This window comes from Anopheles marshallii, chromosome 2 (genome assembly GCF_943734725.1).
Source record: "Anopheles marshallii chromosome 2, idAnoMarsDA_429_01, whole genome shotgun sequence".
NCBI classification, from domain to species: Eukaryota; Metazoa; Arthropoda; class Insecta; order Diptera; family Culicidae; genus Anopheles; species Anopheles marshallii.
The window spans coordinates 30,775,375-30,802,113 of record NC_071326.1 but is presented as its reverse complement, the minus strand read 5'-3'; the positions used below and the strand labels follow the sequence as shown (position 1 = coordinate 30,802,113).

The following is a 26,739-nucleotide window of genomic DNA, read 5'->3' as shown; positions in this document are numbered from 1 at the left end:
GACAATTTTCATTTAAATGATCTCGGTTTAGGTAAACGAATAGGAGCGCGCAACGCAGTTGTTAAGGTTCAATCCTTCTAAGATGCTAAGACGGTCGATTTCAACTTTCTCGCCCCGTGTTTTGTTTCTAGAACTTACCGACTAATTGTGGTTGTTACGTTAAATAACGTAAAATAACGTTATAAGCCGTATAGACTGCATTCGTTTTGCAAGTGATAACCCACAAAACAAGCACCTGCGGTCAGTGGGTGCACCCCCGCACCCCAATGGGCTCGTATATGTATGAGATGGAATCGAATTTATTGAACCCTTTCCTACCGTTAGCGTCCAAATACAAAACAGGGCGTATCATTCTGTGAAGACTAATATACACACACAAACACAAACAATTATACAGTATGTAATGAATACATAGGAATGCTACATAAAGCAAAAAATCATTAGCTCCTCTAAAATAAGGGGGCAAGCTGTGCGGAGTTGTTGTTGCTCTGCTTTCCTCTGCATGGTAGCTCTTGTAAAGGGTTTTTTTTACCCGTAACGATTGAAGTTCAATCCTCGCCACGGTGTGTGGTGTGGCAGCGCGTTGGGTCGGGATTTCAACACTGCAGTTGCATATATTCGTCGTACTGGTACTTCTTGATAGCGAATATAATCGACAAAAATCCACATTTATTAAAGAAGAATAAACTGTCTAACATTGTCATACCCCGGCCCATGTTTATACCAACAAACTGGTGTTTACTGGTGTTTTAATTTAGGAAAGAATGGAAAGAAGATAATGCGTGTTTGAAATGTAATGCTTCTACTGGTGATGATGCTTGTACTGGTAAAAATACTTTACGAATTAATGGTAAACTGTTGGGAACGCCGCGCAGTTGAAAACTTTCTTCAGAAAATTGGTAGTAAAATACTGCTAGAAATTTCAAAACCCGGTTCTAGAGCAATTTCTTGTGCCTTTTTTATCAACATTCTACGGCTTTTTTGGAATTATTGCGAATATCTTATCATCAATCGGAGAATCATTGCTAGTACATTAGTAAAATACTTGATTAAAATAAAATTTCAAACCATTTTGAAGGATATCCAAGCTATGAGCAAATTAGTAAGGCAATAGGATACACAATGAACGTAGTAAAACTACTAGACCATCCGAAAAAATCGTTCAGTGTTTAAATCTACACAGAGGGGTAGGAATGTGACGTTTTCGAACGCGTAGTTCGAAATACCCCCGTGTTCGAACATGTCACAAATTTGACAGCGCAAGAAAGCAAAAAATAACAACAAAACATAAATATTAACAAACATCGTTCGTGTACCTCTTCGCTCTCTTTTACCTTCGGAAGTAAAGCGTTTAGAGTGCTGCAAAAGTGAAAAAACCATGTTCCAAACGTATATTGATTAACCAGTCGTGGACGTAATACGCTAACAGAACATTCACAGCCCAACATCAACACTAGCTGTGTATTGGTTCCAGCAGCTGTTTCGTTTTCCTTCGCGAACGGGAGAATACGGACAATGTAGTTCAGGAGCTCCGGACCTCATTTCATACAACGGAAACAATCTTCCTAACTAAAGAAAAAACACACGGCTGTGAAATGTTTTGCTGTCTGAAGAGTTGCCTCAACGGTGTGCTGCCGGCACAGTCCGTACACATCACGAAAACGGCTAACCCAGTGCAACTGGACTCGTCACATATGGGTGAGTGTTTAATAGCAGCGAATTTGCCAGATGAACTCTTTCACTGATGCTTTCTCCCCGCGCATAGGTCATGAGGTGGTTATAATAAAAAACGGATTGCGAGCCTGCGGAACTGGCGGCGTACTAGCGAACGCGCCGCTCGTCCAGTCCAAATCATACTTCGAAGTGAAGCTGCAGCAATCGGGCCACTGGTCAATCGGTCTCGCTACCCAGCAGACGGACCTGAATCAATCGGTCGGTGGAAAGGACCGGGAATCGTGGTGTCTTAACTCGAACCACCTTGTACTGCACGGTGGCGATGTTATCTACCGCCTGGATGCCAGCAAGGGCGCTGGTGTACCGAACGGGGGTCAAAACTCACCCGGTCACAGCGTCAACACCGGCGGCACGGTACCTGTCGACCTAGCACCCGTATCGGCGCCAGCGTTTCCTGCACCCGGCAGTGCCTCCGTTCCGGACAGTGGATTGCCACAGGAAGGGGACACGATAGGCGTCGCGTACGATCATGTCGAGCTCAATTTCTACCTGAACGGGAAGAACCTGAACGTGCCGGTGCTGAACGTGCGCGGAACCGTCCATCCCTGTCTGTTCGTAGACGACGGTGCAATCCTTGACATTGTGCTGGACAATTTTGCGTACGGTCCGCCGCCCGGGTTCGAGCGCATTCTCGTCGAACAGTCGTTACTTTGATTTCGCACATCTACGTGCTGTTGCTTTTGTTAAGTTTAAGCCGCTCTCGTTGAAAACAATTAATTCACGTGAACTAATCTCTACAAACCACTCTCCACACGCCACCTGCTCGCTTCTATATTCTCTATCTTTCTCTTAATCTATCGTTATAAATTTTCTTACTTCCCGTTCCAATTTGCTTTGGCGTGTTACATCAGATGCAATATCGTTATTTGTTGCATGGTAATGATCTAAGGGCCAAGGGTAACGTTTGGATCGCATAAGTAGTCACACTGGACCATGTGCCTCCCATGCGCAGACCAAACTATCCAGCTGATGGATTAAGTTATACAGCGAGACAAGTTAACAAGAGAAGAAGCCAACTGATTTATTCCATACAGCAAAAGGGCTGAAACTAATCCAACGTCTTTCACACACAGACTCACCGGACAGGGAATAATGGAAGGAACAACCTTATTAACACTCTTCAATTCTGCTGTGTTCCTACCTTCATTATATTAAAAGCAAACCATGTTATAATCACGTTACATTGCTTTCCAATACTTTATCGCTTCCCTACCTGAGCGTATCATTTATGGGGATGTGGGTGGTTCTCCTTCTCTTGTTTGTCTTGAACAACCACAAAACGCTTTGTACTGATCTAGGTATTTACGCAAAACGATTGTATAATATTGAACCAATTGATAAAATCGGAAAAGAAAATATACATGAACATATTTATTGATCGTAATGATGTTGTGCTGTGAACGAAATTGAACTCAGTAACACCAAGACCGAACGTGACCGTATTTTAGCGCCAAACCCAACTTACTGTTTGCTTATCGTAACGTACCAAGCGATAAACATTCGACCGAATAGTTCGTCGATTGCGATTGAAAGCTCATGCTACAGCGTTTGTGAGCTCAAGACACAATCTAATAAATTACACTACACGATCAGTAGTACACCTGTGACGGCTTTCAAATTTTAAGAATAAAATATTGCTGGTTAGCAGGAGAAGCAATTTCACAGTCGTCCGGTAATCGTTTATTTTCCTGGCTTTTCACACCAACACATCTATTGCATCACGCGATCCCATTTTAGCTGTTTCATAAACCTGCTCAATCTCGTGTGGAAGATTCAAAAGGTTATACGATCAGGGACTTTCCGTGTTTTGCTAAACATTTACTAGTGTTGATCAGTAAATCTGATTCAGTTTCACGAATTTGAATGAATGAATCTAAATACCCATTCCAAATCTCAAGAAATTCTCAGAGATTCAAGATTAATTACCTGCAATGAACTTGTTCCGGCACTGCTCTGAGGGTTCAGTAATCTTTTGAGAGTCAATTGTTGATTTGAATGACTCAAAAGTTCAAAAGCTCATGAGCTAAAATGGCCTCAAATCCTTCTCGGCATTCTCCGTCAGAGAACGACAAAGAAGTTTACTTGAACTTCGTCCATGTTTCTATGACGTAAGCGAGTATTAATACTATAAATAGGTACTTTGTACTATTCCAGCGATCGACCGGCTTGATAGTTTATGTAGTAGCGGTGTCGATTCCAATGTAGCAGAAAAATAAATTTAATTAGCCCTGCCATTTTTGGTTTGTTCTTGGCATATGACCTAACAGATTCGATACGGTTCTTCTTGGTGTCCTACATTGTGTTCTTTTTCGCGAAGTTCAGATATTTAGAGAGACATATTACGGTACCCTACGGCGTACAAGTGTAGAGTGGGAGTAGGGATTGCAGAGCCTATGTTATTGGATTCGAGGATGAATGCGTCGAACACAAAATACCTGCTTACCGAAGGCTCTGACCGTGATAGAGCTCGCCTGGGGAGCAGAGTAACAAGTTGACGGTGCCGATCTTGTGGTAGTAGAGGAGTTCTGCTACCTTAGTACGGTCGTAACTCCGGACAACATCAGCAACACCATTCGAAGCCGCATTATTTTGAAGAATTGTGCTTACTATGAGCTTCAGAAACTTCTACGATCAAGCAGATTCCAACAAGACACGAAATCCAGCATAAACTGTGGCCGTACGTCCGGTAGACCTCTATGGCTATGAGGCATGGATGTTAAGGACAAAGAACGTCAACGCATTCTCTCTCACTTCTTGGCGTAACGACCCTCTAAAGGTCATGCCTGCCATTTCTGGCTTAGTAGACTTAGTTTTACCACGTAGCCGGACAGTCAGTCCATGCTACGGGGAATTCTTTTGCTTAGGGATTTTGGACCGGTCCTGGCGAGTGAAGACCGGCGCCGCTACCAATACCTCAACGGCCGCCTCACGCTAACCCACTCTTTGGATATATTTGTGAGCAGCACGTGTTAAGAAGGGAATGAACCACGAGCTAACTAAGCTGTGTGGCGGAGCAGACATACTGACTATGGCCAAGGCCCGAAGAATACGATGACTGGGGCACGTGGTGAGCATGCCGGACTCATGCCCTTCCGGGAAGGTTGCTTCTCAGTGACCCGTTCGACACGAGGCGTAGAGGAACACGGGGAGCTCGTTGGATAGATCAAGTGGAACTAAATTTGCCGGAGATTGGATGCCGCCGGGAGTCTGGGTTCAGCAGAGCAACTCTGAAGTGAATTTTCCTGGAAGTGGATTAGTAAACGATCTGAGAAGAAGATGAAAGTCATGACGTCAAGACAAAATATCTATTTTATAAAAATATAATAAAAATATAAAAATCTATCTATTCTAATTCGCTTCACTTTAGGCCAGAGATAGGTTAAGCGTTTGAAGACTTACAACTCTTTACGTTTCCCTGGTGTAAATTTAGTACAGTGTCACCAGCATTTCACCCGACCAAGTCGATGAAAATCAGGGAAATCCTTGGATCTAGATTGATCTGTAGAAAAGAGATGTAGATGGCGAAGTCATCTCGAGATTAAGATGACTCTAACACTAGGCTCTAGAGTTAGACAGGCTGTTTATAGTTTTAATTGCTATAATATATAATTTGCGCTGTTATTGAACCTTTTTAACCAAGATCTTTGAGCGTAACCTGTGTACAGAAAGTTGTCGAGTTTAATGCACCACACAATAAAAAGACGAGTATACTAAAACCTTGCGAATGCCTTAGAATCCTATGTACTTGAATTTAAAAACTGTACAACATAAATATTACTTCCAACAGCAATCATAACCGTTCCGCTTTAAGAACGCTTCTGTTCAAGCTCCATTTGTCCTATTTTTCTCACACCCTTTGGCTCAGACAACCGTTTGGCTTGGAACAGGTTCTACGATTCATTTGAGCTTACATAACGCATGGAACATGGCGCTTCGATGGAAGCATTTGTTGTGTTTGTGCGCGCTAAATTATGCAGTGCGAGTTTGTTGGCCAGTGCCGAAACCATCCACCTAAAGCACAGCCCGCCAACACCTTGCCCGCGCCCGTGTCACTTGTCATGGGAGGAGCCACACTTCCGGCCCATTGAGCGGACGATCCCAATGGTCGCTCCTTCTGCCATGTTTGGCAGAGCAATCGGTGCCCTTTTGTACGTACCCCTGACGTCTGACCGTTTGATGCGCCCGCGCGCGTGTGTGTGTATGTGCGGGTATTATCCTTTTGCACCAGCGTCCCGGGAACTGGAACCAGACCAACAAAACAACTTCGATTCGGGCAGAAAGTCATCGTCAGCGAATCATCCCACCGTGCCTTTGTTCCCCCTGAAGGATCCCTTACCATTCGACGAGGCAACGAGCGAAATGGGCTCGAGCGAAATGTCATGCGCGGTGCAGTTATCGGTCGGTTCGAAACCACACCTACTTTTAAAAATGGCACCGTACCGCTGGACTATCAGGATGCGGGACGGGCGGAGGGGTGTTCCCGGCAGGGGACGGAGATTCGATCACACCGACCAGGATCGTCTGGTCGGAGGTCAAACCCCAAAAACGCAGTCGACAAGCCGTACAACATGCGCTCGAGCATCAATTGCACGCGGAACGTCAATCGGAACGGCAAGCAATTGTTGCCAGGAAGCAGCCAGGACATTCCGCGAGACGTCGTGTAACGGTGCGGGTGTATGTGTGTTGTGTGGTTGTTGGTGTGATTGTTTAGTGTAGTTGGAAAATTGATGTATGGCCGGCTAGCCATCGATCAATAGGGCAAGAATTATACTTACGACCTCGCTGGTCATCCACCGCAGAACATTCCGGGTGTTTGGCGCCGTAATCGTTCTTTTCTACAGCTCTTACACCGTCTGGTAAGTGATATAAGTGAAGTTGGTCAATATCGCTTTCAAATCATTTCGTTTATAATTCCATTCCAATGTGTTTTTACACTCATTAAACATTTCTGAAAAAAACATGAAAATATATTAGTTTTTAGATACAATAACTAATATTTATTTACAACGATATGTTATTCTTTTAAATATAATTGTATTTTTTAAAGTAATCAATCAGTATAGCTAATGTGTCAAATGTGTTTAGACACTAATGTGATTTTTAATATGGCGTAAAGATTGATATTCCGACCGTAAACAGGTTAACATAAAGAGAAATAAATCCGTTTATTAATAAAAGTTTGGTAAATATCACTTCCCGATAAGAAAATTATGCATTAAAATTGTTTGAATAGTACCCAGTCTTCGTCAATTACATAATTAAATTACTTGTACCAATTCCAAAAACATGTTGAATTTTACATCGTTTTGAACTCATTAATTTATTGTAATATTTTTATCTTCATTTGATAATATTTATTTATAGCTAGTCTTTGCACTGTATAGCTACAATTCGAAATTTGTTTAAAAAAAATGACATTTCTAATAAAAAAAAAACATAATATAAGAAAGGAAGTATAAAACGCAGATTCGTAATAAAAATTCGAAATTATTATCTAAATATACGTGATAAAAAACGAATTGTATAGTTGACAAATAGATAAGAAAAAAAATAAATGATAATTATAAATTATATTATAAATTATTAATGATGCATATTTGGAAGCGCAGGAAAAGATGCTCAAAATACCAGTTAAGTTAAGGGGAAAAAATTGCTCATGATAAAACCATTGACTAATGTAAATCGAAGCGTAAACGAAACTCGGGCAAAACAATGCAATCAGTAGCAGGAGTTAATTACCCAAAGCAGAGCCTGCTGTTCATTTGCTGTGCATTTCCATAGGAATAAATTTGATATCAAACAACGCCATTATTCATCATGTTGTTTTGATTGGCTCTTGACTTAGACCATTGGACCATCCTGCATTCGCTTGAGCAGCTGTGTCGTTTCTCCATGATTTGGTAAAATGCAAATTTTTCATTTCGCCAACATCACGACACAACAATGAGGAGCCGCAGAAAGTGTGTGCCGTCACACTTCGAATGAGCGGATGTGTTGACATCGATTACTATGGGACGCGCGAGATATCAATACTCAATAAGTGATTAATCAATATTTTTAAGCCCCTTATAATTGTATCGACAAAAGCACTGACTCATGCTGGAGGTTTTCTGATCCCGGAAAGGATGCAAACAAAATTGGTGGGCTTTATCAGGAAGGATTAGCTGCAGCTTCATCGTGGGCTTTCGCTTGGTGGCTGTGAAATATGTTCCAATATGTTTAGTGAAGCGTTTTATCTTTACATTTTATGTTGCTTACACGAAAAACATGAATCATTTGTACTCAAACTCTAGATCGATTGTTCGGAATTTGTTGACTATGCTGAATGAAACCGCGCCCTGTTGGCAAGGGTGGACTGTTCCTTTTTAAATCCATATTAAATTTTCCAATTATTTATAACATATTGAAGTGTATCTTCAATCCATCCGCCATCCTTGACTCTGAGGTAGAAACTTCGGGGACAATCTTCTATAATTCAATCCAGACCCTGACATACGCTGATGACACAGGCATCGTTGGTTTATGGCTCTCGTACGTAGCGGATGCTTACCCAAGGATTGAACAAGCGGCGAAAAACGTTGAAGATTAACGAGGCAGACGCCGAATTGATGGTAGCACCACCAGCAGCCCTGCTAATAAATCCTTCCTTACGCAGAGGTGACGCAAAAATGGCACAAAAGTCGTCCAAAATTCCATCTTTTTTGGGTCAAAAATCAACACAGACAGCAATATTGATGTTGAAATACGCGCTAGGGTACTGACTGACATTTCTTAACTGTTAACTATTATTTATTTCATCCAATATTTTGAACTATACCTGTTATCCACCACTTAAAAAACGCTTGACGAGATCTGAAGTACTAAGCATATATGAGGCTTCTTCTTTATATTTCACTGCTAACAGTAATATTGCTGGGGCGGCCCAGTGGCATGATGGTAGCGGCGCCGGTCTTCACACGAACGGACCGGACCAAAATCCCATCCGGACCATTCCCCCGTAGCAATGACTGATTATCTGGCTAGTTGGTATGCTACTACTACATTACACAACTACTTCCACAACAACTACTACGAGAACTATCTTATAACGAACAGTAATCTTGTGGTTATACTTACTTTATGGTTCGCAGAAGGTTATCGGAAAGGTAGCACAACATTTATCACCATAAGACCTGCAAAAGTTTATGAAATCTACATGAAAATACTACATTCGCAGCATTATGATAACAATGCATATACACTCATGGAAATTAGTATAAGAACACCCCTTTTCATACGCATAACTAAATGTCTTGAAATACTTCCTTACTCCAAGAAAGATAAATTTGCAATAGCTTGTCGTTGTACTAGCCTGATTTCAACCTAAATGTAGTATCTGGTAATTCAATCATGACACACACAACACTGATAAATTGCCACGAGTGTACTTTGAACTGTTCCATCGCGTACGAAGATGAGATTCAGCTTAGTAGAGCGATTAAAATTACTGCGAAGAACAGTACCTAACATCGAACGATTTCAATCATTCTTCAAACAGTGAAGTCAAGTTTAAAATTTTCAAATGAAATTGCCCTTATTAATCAGTTTATCAATTACTCCATATAAACTTCGACTTCCCCTCAAACCGCAACATGTTTTTTCTTCTTTGGAAAAATATCAATTTTCATCAAATATTCCTCATATCCTTCACCAAAAGAAAAAAAACAATAAAAAACACCTTATTACTCCCTTCCCTGCTTTGCACACTTGGAAGTACGCCCTACTTGACATTATGGCCACGGACCACTTTCCCTCCGGGGGGGTGGTAAAGTGAAAAGTCAAACCGTTTACCGCATAATTTGCCGCACGCGTCATATTGTTTTCCCGGCGGGTCGAATCCCGCGCGCACTGGGTAGCGGGTTGGGTAATTATAATTGTAACCGTGTCCCGTGCTTCCGGCACACCTGTCCCCAATGGCGGCGGTTTTTTGTCGAAGCCGAGTATGCAATGATGGGAAATTAATATCTTGCCCGGCACAGCGGTAACACTGATCAATAATTCAGATCGTAAGAATGAGGAAAGATACAGGGAATTATGACTTTTGTGGCGGCAAACTAACGCGTACAAAAAAGAACCCTTTTCAAGCGATTTAAAAAAAATAATAATGCCCTTTCGCACTCTTGTGTTCTATTCTTCAACAACCCTGTAACTAACAACGAGATAGTACATTTAAAGCAAACCTTAAAAAAAATCTCATCGATCATTGTCTTACCTAGGCGCTTCGGGCAGAGACAAACTTTGGTTTCGACATTTCTTCACACATTTCCCGCGTCGATGCTCGTGTTCCACACTGCACACATGTGTTGCTACTCCAAACTTCCGGAGTTTTCCCAATTCTCATGAGTCACGTGCGGCCGCCGACGATTTACACACGCTTCATTATTATTGCATTTGTAGTGATTTGCTGCTTCCCTTCTGTTGCTTCGAACAAAACTTCACAGTGTCCTTTTTTCCCCCTGCTCCATAAGTTCGTTCGAAATCGAATGCGTATCCTTTATTCCGTGTTGTGGCAATCGTGGTCGTATTTTTTTTATTGAAACTCACCCTACCTATACGAGGGGTGAAGAAGTAGAGAAGGTGGTGCGTTATGTTTTGTGAGTACTGGCACTGTTAATGACAGTCCCTCGGTATGAGGTCCCTTTTGGCAGTGGTTATAATGTGTCCTTTTTTTTACCTTCCTCGTTGGTTAAAGGGTAATAACATACACGCGTGTGTGTACTCGGTTACTTGCTACTCTTCCGAGAGTACTTATTCAAAGTTTTCCTACACTGGCGTGACGTTTAACAGATGTCATTTGATTTGGTAACGTTCACGTGTTTGTCCGCGGGTTTATTATGTGTAGATAGTTTGTATCAAAACAATTGGTGCAGAGGTTAAATGGAGCACGGGTACCATTAACCGAAAGCTAATGTGATGGTATTTTGTGATTCGATATCTTCATCACCGGCATCGGGACGTAATGACCGATTTTACCTGATAATGAAGAATTCTTGACGATCGTAATCGAGGACATACAATCGGGTAATTAAGTAAAACAGAAACTATTTTTAAATGGGTTTTAATTACATGTATAAGTTATAATAAAAAGTAATAAGGTATAAGTATAAGTCATTAGTTTTTAAGTCTTTAAAAAATGCTCGAGTTAGAGTGTCCTTTCTCTGAAATGTGTAATTTCAACACATACGAATGGACCTTATTCATGCTCATGATTGAACACGTTGGGCTGAGTTCATCAATCAGTTTTCAAAAAGCCCTGTTTATTATTGGACATCTCTGTTCATAGCTGCAGACAGGTTTAACGCTATTCAATCCAACCATCGGTCCCACTGTGTCTCTCCCCGGTTCGTACAAAACGAATTGCTGAGGAGCCACATTATGATTGCTTCCAAACATCAGACCCATCAGGTAAATAATAAAGCGACACAACTTATCTTGCCACAGAGAGTCTTCTAACCACCAGGACAAGACTCTAGCGCTATCACTCCACGGTAATTTGGCTGTTCAACTTATCTTTTGTACATGTAGACGACATAAAATAACTTTCTGGACTAGATGGTCAACGGTGTCTCTGCTGTCAGCGTATACCAGGATCTGAATTGACTTATAGAAGATAGTCTTTAATCTCGAAGCGTCTTAGCCTTGAATGACCCTCTGGTGTGTGGTCACTTTGGTGAAAAAGCACACATTAAAACTCGTTTATTACACTAACAAATACCACACATGACAACGCGAAAACGACTGTCTCTAGCGGACGCACAAACGGGAAAAGCCTAGTAAGCTTAGTAGACGGTTCCCAAACAAGCAAACGAGTGATCAACTGGCTGCGTACGTGATCAAGGTGCACACAACACCCTCTCTAGTGTTGGATAATAACAGAGCAGGCTGGTCATATCCATAAATCCGGGATATGCCAACAGAGTTCATTGTGTTCTATAATTTTACCAAGGCTCTGATATCATCATCAGCATCATAACATCGAAGAATAGATGGTAACAGTGAAGCTGCTCCTCCGTCATCTGATCTGTGTGGTTGACTTTCCGTTTGAGAGTCCCCTCTAATTGTTTCTGACTATCTATCCTACGAATGGAGCAAATCGTTCTCGTAATATTAGCGAGAAAATATTGTAGGTTATGCAACACCTACATTGCTGCAACCTAGCTTATCTTCCTGCTGGTATATGTGGTAGATGCTGCCAAGATCCCAATCACCAGGCATCGACACCAAAACATGAGCGTATCAAGACATTCATTAAACTAAGGATATACATCGATTAATTTGCTTTATAAATATGGGTTTCTTGAATGAAATCAAAACCATAAACTAAACAGGTCGAATTCTTGAAACCAACCAAAAACTATGTTGCGATCTTTGATAGCATCACGACTAGGATCGGGTTATTCAAATGATGATCCTCTTTAAGGTTTAAAATAATTGTTCCCTGTGGTGTGTTCACTTTATGGCAACCATATGCACTTTAGCAATTGATTTACTATAACCTTGTCAACCTCACTCTTACCATTTGCAGTCTGCACCCAAGACAAGCCACCTTCATGAACGACAACACCGGCGTCGGTGGTGGCAAACTGTCAACCGGTGGTCCCGGTGTCCTGTGCAAGGTTTGCGGCGATCGGGCCTCGGGCAAACACTACGGTGTTCCCTCTTGCGATGGTTGCCGTGGTTTTTTCAAGCGCAGCATCCGTAGGTAAGGGGCCGAAGCGTACGAAGCAAGCCAAGAAAGTTCCATCCCATGTACGGCAAATTGGTTTTGTACCACGTGTTTTTCTTTTCCCTCCTCTCTCCGTCAGAAATTTGGAGTACGTGTGCAAGGAAGGTGGCAAATGTGTGGTGGACGTTTCAAGGCGCAACCAATGCCAGGCCTGCCGATTTGCCAAGTGTCTGCAGGCGAACATGCGCCGAGAAGGTAAGTCACACTAGCGAACACACACACACACCCAAACCCTGAATCCCCCAAAAATACTCACCCGGAAATCAAACACTTGTCGTAACCACTTGAACCGTATCCGTGTTCTCACTTGCCTGGTCGCAATTAGCGCCACCATCAGCCAGGAGGTAGCAGGGCACGATTTTCCCATCGAACGCCCGACGACACTCGCATCTGACATCTGACCCTTCCCCAAATGGTTACTGCGATTGAAAAGATGTGTTTACACTCGACCGCACAAAGCGCAGCACATGGTGAACGGTCCCTGTACGGTTTCAGGAAGATTGGGAATAGATTCGGGTCAGTGCTCTAAGGGCGGTGCACCTTCTCGATCCGGAAATGTTTGCCGACGGAACCACGAGCTGCCCTGTGATTGACACTTCCGTCGGTCTTTCTTGAACATACTTTGCAGGGCGGTATTGCGACAGGATTGTGATAATATTTACCCAAAAACACTCTTCTAATTGCTAAATCAACAATCTGTCGCTGATGCGCCCTCTAGAGGTCTTGCCTTCTCGAGTTGCGCCGCGATCGATTACTATTTCCTTGTTGTTTGATAAGCGCAGTAGTTTTTAGATGCAATTTCAAGTAGGTGTAATGTTTAGACATTCTCCGCGATATTCGTCGTTCAACATTTTGGCCAACGGTATTTTTGTAAATTTTTTGACGATTCTTTTCCGATGCACCTCAATGATTGATGTGTGGATTTTTTTCTTCTGTTCCTTAATTATTGCAACACGTTTAATTTGATTGAAAAATTGAAATACCGGCCACCATACGTTAATAGTCTGTTTTCTTTTTACCGTCATCGGACCGTTCATCGTACTACCATTACGAGCAATTATCGGCCAAACTAAATAGGATTTTGTTTCCCGCTCGATGCCGCTTTTTTCAGCGTTCCCCTAAGGTACGGTTCTTTCAAGGGACACTTTAACCCGCACCTAGGGTGTCGTATGTTGACACTGCAACACAAAACACATCACCCAGCCCCCGGTCGAAATGTATTGTCCTTAGCGAACATTCCTGAGGGTTTTCCATTTCCACACCGACTGAGACAAGATTCAAATTTTCAACCCAAAATAATGCTTCCCTTTGCGGGGTTTACAACGGGCGAAAGCATCAACTTTCTAGCTGAGCTTAGATTCGATATCCATCAAATGTTTGGCCAGTTGGTTGCTTCACATCATAAAAATTGATTTTGTTTTCGTTACCGATGCTCCTCCTGTGATAACAGACCAGCCGACCCAGAATGATGGGCTTAGCAACTTAGGGACTGCTGATGGAAACTGTCCACAATAGTATTTGTTTTGTGGCTTGAGGAGTGGACTGATAGTATTAGAACCAAAACTAGGCTGAAATACGAGTAATTCAGAGTGTTTATGAACTGAACAAAGGGAATGTTTACATAAGGACAAACTTTTACATACCGTGACGATAATTCTTGATATATCACAACCGTTGATTCGATTATTCGATATTCACCTGGAAGTATGCGGTGTAAAATGCATTCGTTCTTGCTGCCATAAGTACAAGCACTCATAACAAGTTCGGCGCCGTTCTATGCGGAAGAACGGTGCTGTTTGTTGTCGAACCGGCTAAAACGGACGCATTCTCCAGATGCTTCGATTGTTTTCTCTAGAAATTCTACTTCTTGCGAACCAATTCCAGGCTGTTAACTCGATCAAAACATAGACACATTTCATATTGCATGAAAAAAACACTCAGCACGGTACAAAACAATACGTGCTCGATCAACAAATAGAATGGAAGTATGAAAAAAATGAAAAAATAAAGTTGACATCTGTATGTGACAGTTCGCACTATTTCATCAGCGCCATCTTTAGTAAAACGCTGTGAATGAAACAAAAATCCTCACAATTTCACAATTTTTTTATATGGAATTGGGCTCCCTTTGCCAGGTTTCTGAGTCCTTCAAATTTCTTGGTCAATCCAATTGGATTCTCGTGATGGTCAATACCGAAAACACCCGTTGAATCAAATAAAAACAATTGACTTGCGGCCATGGTTCAATTCGAAGACTTCAAACACAACACATAGTCTTTCATTTAACTTCCATCAACAAACCGGGATAAAAAGTCGCAGTTGGGTGTATCTAACTCCTGCTAGACGCTATCCGACATAATAATCAGTCCCATGGGAACCGAACCAGCTGACATACGTGTAACTTTCTTCGATGTCGTGTGTTTTCCGACTTCCCGGTTTAGTATTTCACACGGCAAGTAACTTTTCTCTTTCTCTTCACTAGCCGTCCAACATGAACGAGCGCCAAGGAACTGTACACCGCTGACTGCCACCGTTAATGGTCTTTCCGCACACGGCGATTATTACGCATCCCGCACATCCTTCGCGTTGCCTCAGACGAACTTATTTTTTCCACTTCCATTGCATATCACGGCCGCGACGGCTTCCGGTCCATTTGCACCGCTCGGCGATCCTGCCCGTTTCCTTTCGCCGTACGCAGCCCAATCGCTTGCAGCTGCCGCCGCTAGTTCCTCCAGCTTCGATCATTTCCCGTCACCAACAGCACGGACTACCACACCGACGGCATTTCAACCTACTGCCACTGGTTTGCCGCCAGGATCCGGGCTTATACAGGTACCGGTCCCATTACCAGCAGCTACGATGATGTCCAAATCGAGCGAAGCAAATCAGGTTACCACCGCTACCATTACGGAATCAATGTTCAATAGTATCACCGGAGATTCGCTGTCCTTACCGGCGCCACCACCAATCCACTCGATCAGTTCCATTCTCAGCCTCAGCTCGGCCAAGGAGAATGAAGTTAGCAGCACGGGTGAGGATAGTCCACCACGGTCGGGTGTAACCACACAGCAATACCAACATCAGCTGTTATTTTCCCCTGCTGGAACTGTCGGTCCGATGCACGGTGGAAAGAGCGAAACGGACATGCTGCTAGAATCAGCAGCCAAGCTGCTGTTTCTGGCGGTGAAGTGGGCAAAAACGGTACCGTCGTTCCTTCAACTACCGGCCAACGATCAGAAGCTGCTGCTCGAGGAGGCATGGGCAGAACTGTTTGTCATCACCGCAGCTCAGTGGGGACTTCCTATTGACAATGGTAAGACATTGGATATTGCTTGCTTGTAATTAAATGAAGCATTTTTAAGAACTTTACTCACACCCTGCTGAACACGTTGACGCTTTTTGATCCATTGCCCCACACTAGAATTCATCGTAAGGAATCCACAGGCTGTGAAGCTACAAAGCGCCATCCAGCAGTTTGGTATCGCGCGAGTTGACTATCGGGAGGCGGCCTGTCTGAAAGCGCTTGTTCTTTTCCGACCGGATCAACCCCGACTGTATGCAGCGCACGAGGTTCTGCTGCTTCAAGATCAAACCGTTGCACTGCTGCATGAAAAGTGTGGCGGTGTACGGTTGGGCCATCTGCTATTGCTGCTTCCGGCCATTAAGGCGGCAGCCAACGCGAAAGTACTGCAGGAGATGCTGTTCCGCAAAACGGTCGGTGAGGTGGCAATCGAGCGGTTGTTGCTCGATCTCATGAAAACATAGCACCTTGCCGCTTAACTTGTTTGTGAAGGTGGTCCCATTTTTCTCAATTATCGTAGCTTAATGTAAAGGGAGAGATGGACAATGTGTTGTAGAAATTATCAAACATTCCCAGCGTAGTGTTTAGTGTGTTCCTTAGATTGAAAGTAAGCAATAGTGAGTGCAGATCTTCGCTGCTCTTCCTACATGAACGTGAAAGTTCAGTGTGAGATTACGAAGAACTTGTATGGAGAGAGGAAAATAAAAAGAGCATCCAAGCAGACAAATTGCAGTAAACGCGTCAAAATTGATTCGTATATTTAAAAACACCATAAAAATGTGTTTTATTTTTCAGTCAGGAATCAGTGTTGCTACAGTCTTAAAAGAAATCTGCCGCCTTCGGGCGTTTGCCACCGGTGGGAATATCTAGCAGATCATCCGTCAAATCCGCACTGGCACCCTTCGAAGCCACATTCGCTCCAACGAGCGGTGTCTTCCTTCTCACGATTGCTCTCGGGGAAGGTGTGACATGTCGGTGCTTATTGTTGCTACCACTACTACTTCGACCACTTCCTAGCCTCATTACTGGCGTTCTTAGACCACTCGAACCGACCGGGGAGGCGAGCGGGTTAGGTGTGCCTAGAAACCCGAGCTTGTTAGTAGCCAACCGTCTGGCAGCCGGTGACATGCTGGCAAGCCGATCGAACGAACTGCGTACCGATGGTGAGGCAATGTTACGCCGGGCCGCTTCGATTGCTTTCGCTTTCTTTTCGCGTGATTTTTCCGCAGCCTTTTCTGCCAACTGCAGGGCTAAGTTTTCACGCTTCGATGTTTCCACTATACGGAACGATGGTCCTCCGGCCGACGGGTGTAACGGTGTGTCCCCACCATCCAACCGGAACGGAGTGCCTTCGATTTCACCCCACGTGAACAGTGGACTATCCGTTACGCCTGGACAGGGTGAGGGACTTTTCACGAAGCCGAAACCACGCACCTGTGGCGTGTCGCCGGCGGATTGATCCACCACCCGGCCATCGACTCCGATTTTCTCCGGCAAATGTTTAGCCTGCGTTTTTGCCGCTTCCACAATCGCTTGCCGGCTGTTCTGCTCGTTGAAGGGATTGTAATGCAGTCGGGTGCTGCTGTGATTAATTTCCTGTTTCCGTTTAGCCATCTCTAGCTGCTCTTCCTTCGTCAACTCGACCCCGTCCGGGGTGTACATGATATAATTTTTGTTCGTGTATCGCCACATGTCCAGTTGTTTGGGGCGCTCTTGCTGATTGAACTGCTGTTCGATACTGGGCAGCGCTAAGCACTGGCCCATCTCGATGGCGGATGTACCCTCCGCTTGGTAGAGCACAGCAAACCGTTGGCGCAGCTTCCGATCCGCCGTTTCGATAATCTCCTGAAAGCTGTCATTGTCCTCACTTGTGTACGACTGCAGAAAGCTGTCCAGTGAGTGCTTATCACCGAGTGTTTTGGTCGATTTGTTCGAACCAACGCTGGAAGTCGATCGGATCGATGGTGGAACTTCGCTCGCGGGCGTTGTATCCGGTAATGGAGTTTCGAATGTAGCGGGACTGGCTATAAACGAAAATCGGGATAGATATAAAATGTTAAAAAAGCAACGGATTACATGTGTGTAATTCTTACCGATTCGTGAGGAATTGGGCCTTTTGGAGCTGTACTTTGAGAAGATCTGTCTCATTTTGAAAACGTCATTGTTCGCTAAGGCATCCAAATATTCGTTCTGTGCCTTTAGCTTCTTCAAATCCGGAAAGAAATCGCGCTGTATGATTTTACCCATTTCCTGCAATCAAAAACCCACAAGCAATTAACATAAATATGATGATTATGAGAAAGATGGTAAATCACGCCTTACCTGTAGATATTCTTCCTCGGTTAGGATAATTTTATCTTTCGCTTTAGCCTTGGGAACGTTTGGTGTTTTGAATACTGCTACCGCCTTACTCTGCTCCTTGATAGCCTGTAGGGCACGCTCGCCCGGTTTGGCCATTGCAGTTATTGAGGGATTGAAGATTTCCTTTATTTTATTGTAAATTTCCTCCGCTGAAACTCTGTTGCGTATTGTTTGGTAAACAATGGAAAGATTTTTGACATTAGCGATGAATCATATGCGCCCAATGACAGCAGTGTAGTTCTGCTATCATCCGCGTGTGGCAGTGAAAGCGCTATTGTGCTATTTCGCCCTGAATTTCAAAATGACAGTTAAAAGTTGAAGCAAGAAATGTGCAAAACAGTTTGCGAGAAGTTGTTTGTACTTTTGAGTGTTTAAATTAGTACTGATATGGGTTTTAGTTCTTTGAATAACAAACACACACAACAATTGTTTAGTCTTACTGTATCTTTATTCCCATTCGTCCACGATGTCATTGCCTTTGTGTTCGTTTTGTTAGCGTCTCCACGAGCTACAAACTACATACTTAGAAACGTGTGCATACAACTTCCGTGGAGAACTTGCCATAACCTACAGGCTATTTATTAGTGACGAAAGCAGTCAGTAGAATGGCCGCGATAAGCAGCGGCAATTGTGCGACCACACTGCCCGCTGCACTGTGCTCGAAATGGCGGAAATTGCACCCATTGCCAGCGCACACGTGGCAATCACGACTGTTCCGGCAGGCATCATTTTCTGAGAGGCATCCGCGCACCACGCTGTTGTCTCGAACCTGTACCACACACTGATCGTCGACCACAAATCGCATACAGGGCGTCGCTTCCGTTTGGATCTCGTCCGCGCAGGTACTGTTGGTGTTACCTTCGCACTGGTGGCAATGTAGACGACCGTGCGGGAACAGGTTGCCGTTGCAGGTTTCGTTGTTTACGTTCGCGCAAAGCTGACAATTGTTTACCAGGGCGCAGTTGTCACGTTCGGTTTGCGTTAGCTCTGTTGCACATCCACGCTCCACATCCTGGCCTATGTTTAAAACCAGGTACAACATTTTAGGTTAGTCGGGAGTCTGTGAATTTGGCTTTCGGTTCGCCGTAAGGTCACTTTCTTCTCACTTACCCACGATGCGCGTGAAGCAGGTAACTTCATTAACATTCGGAGAGGGAGGACATTCCAACAACTCGTTGCGTCGATCCGGGACCAAGCAGTTTGTATTGTTGAAGGTAGTGCAAGTGAAGCATTGTACTGAACCGATCATGGTCAAAGGCGTTGAAAAGGTTACGACAATAAAGGAAAAAAAATCTCATCATTAGTGTGTGTCAACATTTCGTAACCCGACTATGGATCAAGATAAGATAACACAAAACACCGTCAGCGAAAGTTGGCCACTGAGTGAGTAACTTTAGTTGCATGGAATGTCGCGCAAGCGGATTAGTAAAGGGTGAAGTAAAGATAAAATGTCCATAAATGAATTATGTTAGAAAACAATTGTTATAGTAGATACGCTCGCTGCACCGCTTATGCCTAAACTTCCTTTTTGCCACATATTCGATACGCTACTTTGCCTAACTTTTAACAGCCCCATGTAGCACCCGGAATGTGTGCCACATTAGTTCACTTAAAGGCCCCGAACAAACTTTGAATCACCTTGCGCTACCTAGCCACGCCTAGCACTATCTGCTGGCGGTCGAAAATTCCTTGGCCGATACAAAGCCGTACTCAACACTTACATGCCGATGCGTTTCCGGCAGTGTAGCCCACCACTAACGCCACTATTGCGATGTATTTAAACATTTTCCGATATTTTCCTGGCACAACTGGTCCACAGCTTTGGAACCTGAACAGAACTGGAATGGCACACGCCCTCGGCCGTATGCAGAACAATCTTTAACGGTGGGCTAATGGTGATGAACTAACATTCGGGGCATCACATATCCGGCCCGATACCGCACGGGAACACCGACCGGTGTGCGTGCCGAATTGTTGGGGCGAGATAAGATGATAAGAGATAAGTTGGGGCGAGACACACCACCACACGGAATGAGCTTCAATACACCACAATACAACTACACGAATGTCCATACACCTTTGGTGCGTTTTACTCGCCGCGTATCGAACATTTGCATCGAATATACGCAAGGGCTATGTGCGCTGAAGGTTGTTGGCCAAACGTCATGAGATTTTGAGGAGCAGAAATGTTCGAAAACTTTCTTTCGTGTTGGTGAGGTTGCTGTGCGCTAATTTCTCAAAGCCTTCTTATGAGTAGCCCAAGGTGGTAAATTTGGCCACCAACCGTTACGAGGTTCACGTATGGAAGCTCGTGCAAATAACGGGGACCAGTACCGGATGTTTGCACATTCGATTAAACATGTTCCACAACGTTGCGGTTGTACGGTTATGCCACAGACGCATGAAGTAATTTGTAATCACTCTTGGATACCTGGTTTGGGGTGGTACGGTCAGCATGTTCAACAAATAATGGAAAGTCATGTTTTGTCGTTCCTGGAAGCACGAGGTTTCAGCAATATCTGGTAAAATTTGCTAACCAATGTACCGTAAGATGGCGAAGTTATAGGCGAAGAAGTTAATGCCCTTTTTTCGAGCTTCTGAGTTTATATACCGTCTTAAGGAGCGGCCTACCGTTATGAGGATTTATTTGAAAACGCTGCATTGTCCTTGAGTTGGAATTGCTTAGAGTCGTCCATACGAGTTTCCTCGACAGATATCATACCATTTCGTTCCTGTGAAGACCTTCTTCTTCCTCTTCAATGGCACAACAACCGCAAGAGGTCTAGACGAGGTATTTTACTAATAGCTGAATAGCATCACCAATACTCGACCTTGCGAGCTGTCCGTAAATCGCGAGGGTAAGTCTCAGGTGGATATGACCGTAGTAACAGCTACACTATGCATTAAACAAATTAATTGATTACGAAGATTTTCGTGCTCGGACAAAAGTTAGCAACATTATCTATTATTTTTTAATATTAACCACCAGAGCGATGAAGCCTTGACATGGTTAGGCACCGCCTATCCGTCAGCTGGCTGGCATCTATTTTATCTTTTCCCATCTGGGAAAGGTCAGTGAGAATAGTCACATACGATAGACAGTCTCACAGTGATGAAGTTGAAGATCGAAGACAAAGCGATCTTTGCACTTTCGCTGGAAGTTGAAGCAATCGGTCACAAGATCACTTTATCTGGACAAGATTAGCTTTGTTATGTGACGTCGCCATTCGCCAGACCAGTTGCATCTGATCTACAGAAAACCTCACAGAATCAATCAATCAAACAATCTTTTCTAAGAATATTGTTTAACTAAAGACCGCCCCCATTGGCGTTCAGATACAAAGAACCGAACTTTATATTGAAAACCTCAAACGGAGGATCTCCGTTGCCAATCCAATTTGACGGAGATCAACACGGAGAGACAATTGATCACCAAGGCCATGGAAAAGTTATCTTCGGTAGCGATAGCTAAGGTTCTGACCAGCTGGCATATGGTAACTCGGTAGGGTGGCAATCTATATTTCCTAATTCCTAGTCTCAATTTCCTAATCAGGATTGCTTTGTGATCAACGTTTAAATTTGAATTTTCGAATAGCGGATTCGGATATTGGGGTTTTAGTGTATTTAGCTAGCACATATTTGCTTTCCTTATCGCAAGTTTCACAGTTATTAGTATCCCACTGAACCTTATCATCGACAGACATACATGCACTTGCCAATTTTCTCGCCACATTTTCCACACACACACACAAGAAAGAACACACATCCGGAAAAGCATTAGCTTTTCCGCCTTTCTATTTTTTTCTTTTAAAACCACACACCAAAACAGCAGCCGTACTTCCATTGGCTGCGATCGTACATCATCTCTGGCGGCTCATCTGTGTCTCCGCATCGTGTTGGAAGGTAGGGTGAGCGAGCAAGCATCACGATTTTTCACGCACGCCAAGAACGGACGGAAGGCACCGCACGAAGATCGGGATCAGCTAGACTAGGGAGGTTTGTCACAACGGAACTCCGCCTTCTCGCAGCGCAAACCACAAGATCACGAACGATATGTGCGTGTGTGTGAGAAGTTTTATTTTGCGCTTTGCTTTGAGAATCGATCGCGATCATGTACGATAAAAATAATCTTCACCGCAAGTCAACTGCGCGATTTGTGTCGTCGTGGCTTAAGGAGCAAAACAATCACTAACGACGAGAAGGGAAAGTAACTAAAGTGGGAAGAGACAGGTCAGGCGCAAGGACAGTTTCGCCATTGCATTTCGATTACGAAAGATATATCGAACGATAAAACAATGTTATAATGTGTAAGTTATAACAAAAAAAAGACACTGAAAATACTAAAGTTAAATAATTTCAACATAATGGGCAAACTTCACAATGCTTTAATGCTTTAAGGTGGCTTATAAACAACAACTCCAAACTGATCACACTACCATACTAGGTGGCATTAGTAGTAGTAATGGTAGGTAGTAATAGTGACCATAATAACTGCAATGAGTAATAGTGACCATGCTGAAACTCTTCCGACAGCGGAGGATTGTCGGAGGATCAGATGGACCACAAAAGCAAAGATTGTTCGAGCTGACTTCCGACAGTGGATGATTGTCGGAGGATCAGATGGATCATAAAAGTAAAGATTGTTCATGCTCCGACAGTGGAAGATTGTCGGAGGATCAGATGGACCATAATAGTCAAGATTGTTCTTGCTGTTCTTCATGGACTTCCGACAGCGGAGAATTGTCGGAGGATCATAAGGACCATAATAGTAAAGATTGTTCGAGCTGACTTCCGACAGTGGAGGATTGTCGGAAGATCGGATCGATTCACTAACAAGCAACGAAGTCGAAACATTAGTACTACGGATTAAAAAAACATGGAACGAACAGGTCCTTGCTATAAAGCAAACAAATAATTTAAATATAATTATATTGGAAAATGAACTTCTAACAACTACTACACTATCCTTCACATCCCCTCCAGCAAAACAGATTGAGCTTAAGCTGCTTGGGAAATGAAGTACTTCAACCCAAAACTCCGACCCTAATTCGACGCACCCGCAAGCAGCATATTCGAAAACGATAAATAAATATTCTAATGAAATGTATATTTCCGATAGGCACACACTGTACTCACCCGACTGCAGACGGTACTGGGCACCGGGGCAGCAAACACTTCACAAATCAAACGCTAAACTTACTCACCGACGGTTCACCGGCTCAGACGCGTCCAACCGAAAGGGGAAAAAACAACGCGTTGGACGCGTTGTTTATCGTCGAAGAACTTCCACAGCGCTCTGGTGCGACACATTCGCTAGATGCACGCGATGGTGGTACTACTGGTGTTGTGGAGAAGTTTACACAGCCATACGGACCCCGTTTTGGGGTCCCCCTACCCCCCACCCCACCCATTTTGGCGTCTTTCGACATCACCCCATAAAAACTCGCTGGTTCTGTATCGCCTTTGCCACCGAAAAATACACCCGTACTGGGACGTTCCCGGTCACGGCGAACCTCTAACGGTTCGCCGGCTACGTCACAGGAACCGTCGACTTCGACGCGAACTGACGAAAGATGGCGTTACTTCACACCTTTCATTTTCACACCGGAACGCACGGCCGGGCGGGTTACGGTCCCCAATCGGTGTGTTCCGTCTGGTATTTTCGTCCCCCGGCTGAAGTTGCAATCTACGCAATCCACCAAGGGCCGGGACAGAGGGACGATTTCTGGTGTGGTGGATACGGTGCGGGTTGTGCTATGAACGTAACCGGAGTGACTCCGAGACTAGCGAATGGTTCTAATTGCATCGGTGAAAAAAAGATGATGACGATCGGTAAGTTTTCCTTCGAAACAGATCATTCCTCTCATGCATTTTTTCTTGCTCATGTTCTTCTAGCTGCTCAATTGCACTTCTCGCTCGGTACCTTTCGTCAATGATTTGTACTTGCTTCGAGTGGCAGAACTGTGTCCATGACCTTTGAAACAACGCACGCTCACAATGTGATTTACAGTGCAATTGCGATGAAAGTAAATGTGCTGCTATTGAATGAATTCGCACGAAGATTGCAATCCCGTTTCCTTTTGCTTGCAAACACTAGTTCTCGCTAAAACGCTATTAATCATCAGCGAATTCCTTCGAATGCACAGAATTCAGCACTTATGTAACACCTTGAAAGAGATCTAATCGGAAGCTCTAATAGTTCGGAGCTCATTCAACATGGCGTCGAGTAAATAACGTAAATCTTGAGTAAGGATGCAACACGGTCATTTGGACAGACCTTCCTTAGTAGTTTCCGTAGGAAGTATCTTATTAAATAGTTAATGTCTACCTAATGTCTCCACATACAAACATATTTCTAACTTAAAATAAAGATTAAAACTAAGTGAAGGAGGTTGAGGAAAGGGAAATAAATAGGGGATCGTGTTATAGAACGAAATACAATAGGTGAAAGATGGAAATCAAACAAATGAGACGAGGAATTAAACGAGCATAATGTACGCAGCCGAAGATCATTGCGATCAACTGAGGTTCAGCCTCTAGGGATGATTGCGAACAGGACGGTTAGGAGCATAAAAAAGGGATCACACACAGCCTGCATGGAGCATCAATGAAATAAATAGGACTTGGGAATGGCCAGTCTCAGGAATTTCAAGTGCAAATAGGTTACATCTAGACTCATAACCCGAGCAGAGTGAAAGCGGGTGCACTAAAGAATCAGCAAACGGCGATCCTGGACAAAAACCTCTGCATTCGCTCGATGTAGACTCGAGACGTAGGAAACCAGAATACTGAGCAATGCCCCAGCGAAGACATGATCAGCAAACAGGACAGCACTATCAAGAACAAAGAGTTGAAGAAGTCATGAACAATATCAAGAGTTTTCCAAGCTCTGAACACTACAGAGTCAATGTGAGGCGTTAAGGTAAGACCACAATCTAGCCGTACACCTCAGTCCTTACCCAGTGCAACACGCTTGAATAGGGCTTGATCTAGTACAAAGGAATAGGACAGTGGAGTGCGGGAACGGATAATTGAACTAATAACTTTGATAAGTATTAACGGTTCTGGTAGTAATAATCTGTATATAACAGATAAGATCTAGTTTATTATGCATGCAGCGAAATAGGAGGTTTACCGTCGTCCCAAATTGGAACCTAAAGCCTGTGATCTAAACTCCATCGCGGGACTATGGAGAACCTATGGTTCATTTATGATATCCCTCTGTAATCTTACACATCACCGGGACTCAAATACATAGCTTGGCAACAGTAGAAGTGTCAAACTTCTCCGTCTTTGTGGCATTACAGCTGCAAGAGTAACGTTGCGGTTTCTAACTTTTCTTGTCTGTTACGTTTCCGAAGCTAAATTAGTGAGGTGTAACCGTACGGAAAAACAATCCTTTTGAGGTTTGATACCGATCCTCTCGTGTGGCACTGATTCCAATGGAATTCAAACAGATTAGAGTGATCGATGGTGCCCTATTCAATTCTAGACGGTAAACAACAGTGCAGCATTCTATGCAAAACTATCACTTCATAATGAACACAATCGCACCAACGATGCGTATTGTTGGCACCAACACTTTTCGAAGGTTTCCACTTTCACTTCGAGATCACAATATTCTCACCAGGCATCTCTTATCCCGTTTTGACACACACCGAGGATCGCGCGCTGACGCTACGCTGTTCTCATTCCATCCAACCGATTTTCATCGCAGCATCCACGAGCGTTCCGCACGCTAACGCTAGTGCTATCCCACTTCGGCTCAGGCCACCCAAATGCTACCAAACCCAAAGCCGACGATCTAACGGTTGGTGGAAAATGCACAGCACACATACGCAAGCATTCGTGCTTCGGGTGGGAACGGTCGAAAGACGGCATTAATCCCAAAACCAGAATTCCGCAGCACGGCACACCGTACGAACGCGGGGAAAACCGCGCACGAAAAACCCGAGCGAGAGTGCGCGCGTAACGACGAACGCGCACTTTTCCCGAGTCGGACGGGCGGCCAAGGCATCGTTGCTCCGTTGCAAAGTAGCAGGACGGTTGTTATAATTTTATTGTGCGATTATCATCGGGCGCACTTGGTCAAAGTTTCCTGCGGTGCGGCGGTCAATTTACGCCCATAATCGACGACCTATGGTGCCTGGCTGGGTCACGGCAGGAACATTTTCCTGCCCGGTTGAAAGTTTAATTATTATTATTCCTCCTAACGATCGACGATAGCGGATGTGTGTGCGCGGGCAGAGCGTGCCGTAGGTGCGTTAAAGTGTGCTCGTCCGAAGGTGAGGTGTGTGTTTGGCGCGCGTTCCACGGCACTGGGCTGGTTTCGGCGGGCGCAAAAAAGCAATAATTTCCACCCGATGGTAGTACACACACCGAATGCGAACCAGTTTTCACCCGCACGGTAGAGTAGTGATCGTTGTTGTCCCGCAGATTGCAGTGATCGTGCGTGCGTGGTGGGAATGGGTAGCCTTAAAAGCGCCATTGCTTAGTATTTGACATACTTTGATGGGAAGGAAAAGCTACTAAAACGATACGCTCTCTCTATCTCTCCCCCTCCCCCTCTCTCCCTCCG

General features: G+C 44.0%; 4 protein-coding genes across 4 annotated transcripts; 2 read left to right on the top strand and 2 right to left on the bottom strand.

Annotated features, from left to right (window-relative positions):
* Positions 1 to 1,595: 1,595 nt before the first annotated feature.
* Positions 1,596 to 2,388, top strand: LOC128707711 (SPRY domain-containing protein 7). The gene is made up of 2 exons (XM_053802670.1): positions 1,596 to 1,698; positions 1,766 to 2,388. Exons 1-2 carry the CDS (start codon positions 1,596 to 1,598, stop codon positions 2,386 to 2,388), a joined length of 726 nt encoding a protein of 241 aa, XP_053658645.1.
* A 9,935-nt stretch (positions 2,389 to 12,323) lies between these two features.
* Positions 12,324 to 16,264, top strand: LOC128710238 (nuclear receptor subfamily 2 group E member 1-like). The gene is made up of 4 exons (XM_053805285.1): positions 12,324 to 12,475; positions 12,579 to 12,694; positions 14,982 to 15,812; positions 15,921 to 16,264. The coding sequence occupies exons 1-4, from the start codon at positions 12,324 to 12,326 to the stop codon at positions 16,262 to 16,264; spliced, it is 1,443 nt and encodes a 480-aa protein (XP_053661260.1).
* A 355-nt stretch (positions 16,265 to 16,619) lies between these two features.
* LOC128710237 (splicing factor ESS-2 homolog) lies at positions 16,620 to 18,257 on the bottom strand. Its single transcript, XM_053805284.1, has 3 exons — positions 18,123 to 18,257; positions 17,894 to 18,050; positions 16,620 to 17,824 (listed from the first exon to the last, which is right to left on the bottom strand). Exons 1-3 carry the CDS (start codon positions 18,255 to 18,257, stop codon positions 16,620 to 16,622), a joined length of 1,497 nt encoding a protein of 498 aa, XP_053661259.1.
* Positions 18,258 to 18,735: 478 nt separating this feature from the next.
* LOC128710239 (uncharacterized) lies at positions 18,736 to 19,946 on the bottom strand. The gene is made up of 3 exons (XM_053805286.1): positions 19,883 to 19,946; positions 19,272 to 19,397; positions 18,736 to 19,178 (listed from the first exon to the last, which is right to left on the bottom strand). The coding sequence occupies exons 1-3, from the start codon at positions 19,944 to 19,946 to the stop codon at positions 18,736 to 18,738; spliced, it is 633 nt and encodes a 210-aa protein (XP_053661261.1).
* Positions 19,947 to 26,739: the final 6,793 nt, after the last annotated feature.